General features: G+C 44.2%; 2 protein-coding genes across 3 annotated transcripts in view; both read left to right on the plus strand.

Moving 5' to 3' along the window:
* LOC143291443 (uncharacterized) overlaps nt 1-1623 on the plus strand; it is a 24038-nt gene extending 22415 nt beyond the window's left edge. For both annotated transcript variants that reach the window (XM_076601306.1, XM_076601307.1), the window contains exon 2: nt 765-1623. In XM_076601306.1, coding sequence (XP_076457421.1) covers nt 823-1620 — 798 coding nt within the window. In that variant the 5' untranslated portion in view covers nt 765-822 and the 3' untranslated portion in view covers nt 1621-1623. The remainder of the gene's footprint in view (nt 1-764) is intronic.
* A 140-nt stretch (nt 1624-1763) lies between these two features.
* LOC143291445 (retroviral integration site protein Fli-1 homolog) overlaps nt 1764-7500 on the plus strand; it is a 6776-nt gene continuing 1039 nt past the window's right edge. Inside the window, exons 1-3 of the mRNA XM_076601308.1 lie at nt 1764-1897; nt 3008-3079; nt 5437-5657. Coding sequence (XP_076457423.1) covers nt 1861-1897; nt 3008-3079; nt 5437-5657 — 330 coding nt within the window. The 5' untranslated portion in view covers nt 1764-1860. The remainder of the gene's footprint in view (nt 1898-3007; nt 3080-5436; nt 5658-7500) is intronic.

Raw genomic sequence — 7500 nt, forward strand, 5'->3', positions numbered from 1 at the left:
TTGAGGGTTTTTGATTTGTTTGTTCTTAATAATAGGGGGGCGGGTGGTGGTGGTGGTGGTGGTTGGGGGGGGGGGCTGAAGGGGGAAGGGGGTTGCGGGTTGGTGGTGGTGGTGGTGGTGGTGGTGTGTGTGTGTGTGGGGAGGGGGGGGGTGCGGGGGAGGGGGTGAGAACTAAATTAGGGGAAGGGGTGTGTGTGTATGTGGAGGGGGCGGGGGGGGGGGGGGGGGGGATAGTAGCAGTAGTAGTAGTAGTAGTAGTAGTAGTAGGACAGTAGCAGAAGTAAAAGCAGAATTTGTAGCAGTGCTGCTAACAACGAAAGAAACCCCCCCAAAAAAACCTGCAATAATAATCATCATTATCATCATCATCATCATCATCATCATGACAAAAACATCACAGAAACAACAAGATACACCACCACCACCATCACCACCACCATCATCGTCATCATCATCACCACCACCACCACCACCACCACCATCATCATCATCATCATCATCACCACCACCACCACCACCATCACCACCAACACCACCACCATCACCACCACCACCCCCAACACCACCACCACCAACAACACCACCATCACCACCACCAACAACACAACCAACACCACAATATTATTATTATTATTATTATTATTATCATTAATTTATTTATTAATAATTTTTTACAATTTGAAATATGGAGTATCATTATCATTGTTACTGTTATCATTATTACTATTTCGTTGTATAACCTGACCCCCCCTCTCTCTCTCCAGGCCGAGCAGAGCACGAACGACTCCAGAGAGTTTTGCAAAAAAACACACAAAAAAAACCATGACTGACGTCATCACCTCTGCTGACGTCTACCACGCTGCTGACGTCACCTGGAACGGGTTCCACTCCCCGCTGGGGCTGGCCGGGTGCTCGGAGGAGGAGCTGGGGTTGTGGCCCTTGTCCCAGGCCCATCCGGCGGTGGTGTCGCTCTTCTCCCCCCCTCTCCTCGCCTCCAACCCCTCCTTCCCCACCGCCACCCCTACCCCTACCCCCACCACCACCACACCCATCATGACGTCACGGTGCGTCGCGTCACTCTCCTCTACAGCTTCGTCATCCTGCTCTTCTTCTTCTTCTTCTGTTTCTTTTTCTTCTTCTTCTTCTTCTTCTTCTCCTTCTTCTTCCACGTCATTATCGTCGCCAACATCGTCGTCATCGTCGTCGTCGTCGTTGTTCTCGCCAATGTCGTCATCGTCGTCGTCATCATCGTCGTCGTCATCTCCACCCTGTTTCCCACACGTGGACGGCCTGTTTCAGCCAGAGCTGGATTACTTCCCGTACAGCTCCCTGTGCAGCAGCAGCAGCAGCAGCAGCAACATCAGCAGCTACCAGCTGCAGGGCTGTTACGACAGCTTCAACAACAACAACAACAACAGCAGCGCCTGCTCCGGCGGCGACCCGCTGACCTACTTAGACATCAGCCAATCGTATGGCCGGACGCTGGACGCTGCGGAGCGCGAGGTGTCCCCGCACGTGCAGCAAGCCCCTCCTCATCCTTCTCCTCCTCCTCCTCTTCCTCCTCCTCCCCCCCTCCTCCTCCACCACCACCCCCTAGCTACGAAGAACACATGCAGATGAAGGCGGCGAGCGCCTGCGGTGGTATCTATCAGGATTTGTCGCCCATGTCTTTCGACTCGCTGATGTTTGACACTGACACTTCAGGGTCCCAACAACCTCCTCAGCCACAGCGTCACCAGCAGTCCACAGCCTCCGCAGCAGCATGACGTCACAGTACCCGACTTCGTGACGGCGGCGGCGCCCTCGACGGCGACTTGGCCCGCGTCGAAACATGACGTCGACTCGCATCTCTCTGACGTCATGCAGTTGATCGCGTCAGACACCGCCAGGTCACAAGGTGAGTTTCAGTTTCAGTTTCAGTAGCTCAAGGAGGCGTCACTGCGTTCGGACAAATCCATATACGCTACACCGCATCTGCCAAGCAGATGCCTGACCAGCAGCGTAACCCAACGCGTTTAAAAGGTGAGGGTTAGGGTTAGGGTTAGGGTTACAAGGTGAGGCTACTGGAATCGTCGCTCATTGAACGAACCTGGGTCTGTGGGAGAGTGGCTGAGGCTTGATTCTTAAACGTGTGGATGGTGGTGGTGGTGGTGGTGGTGGTGGCTGAGGTGAGTGTGGTGGTGGTGGTGGTGGTGGTGGTGAAGATGAAGATAATGATGATAATGATGATGATGGTGATAATGATGGTGACGGTGATGGAAATGATGATGACGATGATGGTGGTGGTGGTGACGGTGATGGTGATGGCGATGGTAATGCTGCTGCTGCTGCTGATGACGACGACGACGGCATGATGGTGATGATGACGACGATGATGATGATAACAACAGCAACGATAACGATAACGATGGTAGTGTCGATGCCTTGTTTTAACAGTCTCTGGTGATGATGATGATTGTGATGATGATGTTGATAATGATAATGATGACGTTGATGATGATGTTGATAAAAAACAACAACAACAACGATAACGGTAACGATGGTGATATCGATGCCAGGTTTTGACAGACTCCGGTGATGTTGATGTTGATGATTATGATGATGATGATGATGATGGTGATGATGATGATGACGATGATGACGACAACAACAATAACAGCAACAACAACGATAACGATAACGATTTGTGATGTCGATGCCCTGTTTTGACAGGCTCTAGTGATGTTGATGATGATGACGTTGATGATGACAACAACAACGATAACGATAACGATGATGGTATCGATGCCCTGTTTTGACAGACTCCGGTGATGATGATAATGACGACGACGACGACGATGATGATGATGATAATAAATAACAACGATGATGATGATGACGATGATGATGATGATGATAACAAATAACGACGATGACGACGACGACGACGACGACGACGATGATGATGATGATAACAAATAACAACGACGATGATGATGATGATGATGTCGATGCCCTGTTTTGACAGACTCCGTGTCCCCAGCCATACAGGCCGATCAGCAGGAGCACCTGAGACACACTGCCGCCATGTTGATCAGGGGTGAGCACTCTACTCATTGTCTTCCCTTGACTCTCTTCTTTATCTCCCTTGCCTGACATGAGGTTTTTGAGTTCTCCCGCCTTTCTTCTTGACACGTGTTTCTGTCTGTTTGTTTGTTTGTTTGTTATCATCATCGTCATCATCATCATCGTCATCATCATCATCATCATCATTATTATTATTATTATTATTATTATTATTATTATTATTATTGTTGTTTTTGTTGTTGTTGTTGTATCTAAATATATAATATGAATAAGAATATATATATATATATATATATATATATATATATATATATATATATATATGTGTGTGTGTGTGTGTGTGTGTGTGTGTGTGTGTGTGTATGAAATGAAACCAACACCTATTTTGTACACACACACACAGACACGCACACACACACACACACACACACACACACACACACACACACACAACATATATATATATATATATATAGAAAGAGAGAGAGAGAGAGAGAGAGAGAGAGAGAGAGAGAGAGAGAGAGAGAGAGAGAGATTGTATAAATAAAACAAAGTTGAAAACCAACAACCATTTTGTTGAACAATAAGAAATAAAAACTCTGAATCCCGCCCCCCACCCCCCTCCCCCCTCTCTCTCTTTTCCTTCCTCAATCACCCCCCCCCCCACGCCCGCACCCCCTCCCCTCACCTCCTCCCACCCCCATCCTCCTCAACCGCCCCCCTTTCCAGTTGACTATTTCTTCCTCTGCCATTGATTTTCACAAATGATGATGATGATTTCTAATTAATGATAATAATAATAATCACCATTATGATAGAAAAAAAAAGAAGATACTAATAATGATACAAATGATAATACAAATACAACAACAACCAGAACAACTACTACTAATGCAACTGATAATAATAATAATAATAATAATAATAATAATAATAATAATAATAATAATAATAATAATAATAACTTTTTTTTCAGTCTAATATCATCATCTTAGATGAACAGACTATAAACGAACAAACGAACAATAAACGAACAGATACAGACTTGCTTTTTCAGCATCACTTACTTGTTTTAGGAGTCAACACTAATCTGATGAATCTGCTGGGTTTTTGGATTTTTTTTTTTTTTTTTTTTTGTTAGTTTATTGTAGTTTTGTTTTTGTTTCTTTTAACTCCTCTCTGAGAGCAGGAGGCGTTTAGTTTCAGTTTCAGTAGCTCAAGGAGGCGTCACTGCGTTCGATTTTATTTATTTATTTATTTTAAACAGACGTCTGAATGGTGACTTATGCCAAGGGCAGTAACTGGCGTTTGCGGCCAGACTGCGTGCTGAGAGAGAAAAAGCAAGAGTTTTTTCCCTTGCTTCGACAGCTCGACAACCGATTTTGTATATAATAAACCTACCAAGCTGACAATTCCACCTTCATTCGAACTGATACAAATAGTCAGATATATAGATAACTGGGAAAAAAAGAATAAACGATAAAGAATTTTAAAGATAACTGAATCGGTAAACGAATAAATAGATGAACAAATACCACCAGCAGATTCCTACCTGAAACAGAAATAAAAACCACACACACACACACACACACACAATAGAGAATCGTTTCGGGTTACGTTTCTTGTTGGTCATCTCTTTATATGATGTGGTGCAGCATATATGGATGTGCCGGAGCGCACTGACACCACCTTGAGAAATTGAAGCGAACTGAAGAAAAAAAAAACAGAAAGAGAGAAAATTGCACATTCGTCAGTCTCTTCTCTGTAAATTAACATCACCGCCATACACACAATAAAACTAAATAGTCTAACGTAATGCCCCCCTTCAACTCTAGTTTATATTTGTTACTTTATCTGACTGTTTGTCTGTCTTTTTATCTCTGTCTGCCTTATTCTATGTTTGCGTGACTGTATAACTATCTGTTTGTCTCTACATATATCTGTGTATGTCTATCTGTTTGTCTCTCTACATATATCTGTGTTGTCTATCTATCTGTCTTTCTACATATATCTGTGTATGTCTAGCTGTCTCTCTACATATATCTGTGTATGTCTATCTGTCTGTCTCTCTACATATATCTGTGTATGTCTATCTATCTGTCTGTCTCTCTACATATATCTGTGTATGTCTATCTGTCTGTCTCTCTACATATATCTGTGTATGTCTAACTATCTGTATGTCTCTCTCTACATATATCTGTGTATGTCTGTCTGTCTTTCTACATATATCTGTGTATGTCTAACTATCTGTCTCTCTCTACATATATCTGTGTATGTCTAACTATCTGTCTGTCTCTCTACATATATCTGTGTATGTCTAACTATCTATCTCTGTGTGTGTGTGTGTGTGTGTGTGTGTGTGTGTGTCAGGAGGTGGACAGCTCCAGCTGTGGCAATTCCTGCTGGAGCTGCTGACGGAACGCAGCAACGAAACCTGTATCCGATGGGAGGAGGAGGGAGGAGGAGGAGGAGCAGGAGGAGGAGCAGGAGGAGGCCTGGAGGGGGAAGGTCTCTTCACCCTCACCGACCCGGAGGAGGTGGCGCGCAGATGGGGCTGCCGCCGCAACAAGCCTCGCATGACCTACGATAAGGTAGGTAGCGGGGGGTGGGGTGGGGGATGGGGGGTGGTGTGTGGGTGAGGGGCTGACGGGGTGGGTGTGGGTGTGAGGGGAGGACGGATGGGGGGGGTGGAGGGTGGAGGGGATAGTGTGTGTGTGTGTGTGTGTGTGTGTGGGGGGGGGGTGTTTGTGTTTCTCTTTTTTGTTTGTGTGTGTTTGTTTTGGGGTTGTTGCTTTTCTCTCTCTCTCTCTCTCTCTCTCTCTCTCTCTCTCTCTCTCTCTCTCTGTGTGTGTGTGCGTGCGTGCGTACGTGAGTGTGTGTGTGTGTGTGTGTGTGTCTTCTTTTCTTGTCTTTGGTTTTTGGTATTTTAATTCTTCAAACAATTTTTTTTTTTTTTTTACATAATACAGTTGTTTGGATCTGCATGCTTGTATATAATTATGGTTGTATGTGTGTATGGATGGATGGATGGATGGATATATGTATGAATGGATGTTTGGGTGTATGGATATTTATATTATTTGCTTATTTATCTATTTAGTTATTTGTTCATCTAAATATTTGTTCGTGGAGGCAAAATTGCGCTGCCTCTTAATGCTGCAGCCTGGGGGGGCTAGTTCGCCATTGGGAACTATCTCATCGCCAGCTATCCCTAAAGACCTCTTGGCCGAGAGAGTGGGGATGTAACTCAGGTACAACACTTTCCACTAAAAATCAAAGTGGAGTGATGGCCTAGAGGTAACGCGTCCGCCAAGGAAGCGAGAAAATCTGAGCGCGCTGGTTCCAATCACGGCTCAGCCGCCGATATTTTCTCCCCCTCCATTAGACCTTGAGTGGTGGTCTGGGCGCTTAGTCATTCGGATGAGACGATAAACCGAGGTCCCGTGTGCTAGCATGCACTTAGCGCACGTAAAAGAACCCACGGCAACAAAAGGGTTGTTTCTGGCAAAATCCTGAAGAAAGATCCACTTCGATAGGAAAAAACAAAACAAATAAAACTGCACGCAGGAAAAAATACAAAAAAAAAAGGGTGGCGCTGTAATATAGCGACGCGCTCTCCTTGGGGGAGAGCAGCCCGAATTTCACACAGAGAAATCTGTTGTGATAAAAAGAAATACAAATACAAATACAAAAAAATCCAATTCTTAGCCCAGATAGTCAGGGCAGCAGATGCCTCCTCTGCTGTTCTGATGGTTATAATCGAACACTGGAGACATTCAGGGACGAAGGTGGCAGAATGGTTAAGACGCTCAACGCTCAGCTGCCAATATAGAGAGTCCGTGAGGGTGTGGGTTCGAATCCCGCTCTCGCCCTTTCTTCTTTGACTGGAAAAAAAAATCAAACTGAGCCTCTGGTTATTCGGATGAGATGATAAAGGGTAGTTGTGTTATTTCTGTTAATAATTACGATGTAATAATTAATTGCAATGTTTTTTAAAAGCGAATATGTGAAATGCTTTTATTTGAGAACATATGTTTAGTACTCCTGTTTGATCAAGTAATCCGCGTGTGTGGGGTGGGTGGGTGCGGGTGTGTGCTGATTATCTGGTTGCGGTCTTCCGCAATTTATCTTTATTCTTATCTTATCTGTCTATTATAATGAATGTGCAGTATAGTAGGCTATGTTTATAATTATATTCAAATAATGTTTCTTAATTCTTTCTGTTTTTACATTAAGAATACTAGTTATTGCCTGCAGTGTGTGGATGTATGTACGAAACGGTGTATGTGATATTTTTTTTTTTACATTTGTATCTTCGTAATATTCGTAAAAGCTGTTGTTGACTTTTACAGTTATGGTCCCCATGTTGTTTACTTGTCTATGTTGTGATAATGCACCTAACAAAATTTCTCCAGTTGGAGATAATAAAGTTAT

The sequence above is a fragment of the Babylonia areolata genome, chromosome 17 (genome assembly GCF_041734735.1).
Source record: "Babylonia areolata isolate BAREFJ2019XMU chromosome 17, ASM4173473v1, whole genome shotgun sequence".
Taxonomy (NCBI): Eukaryota; Metazoa; Mollusca; class Gastropoda; order Neogastropoda; family Buccinidae; genus Babylonia; species Babylonia areolata.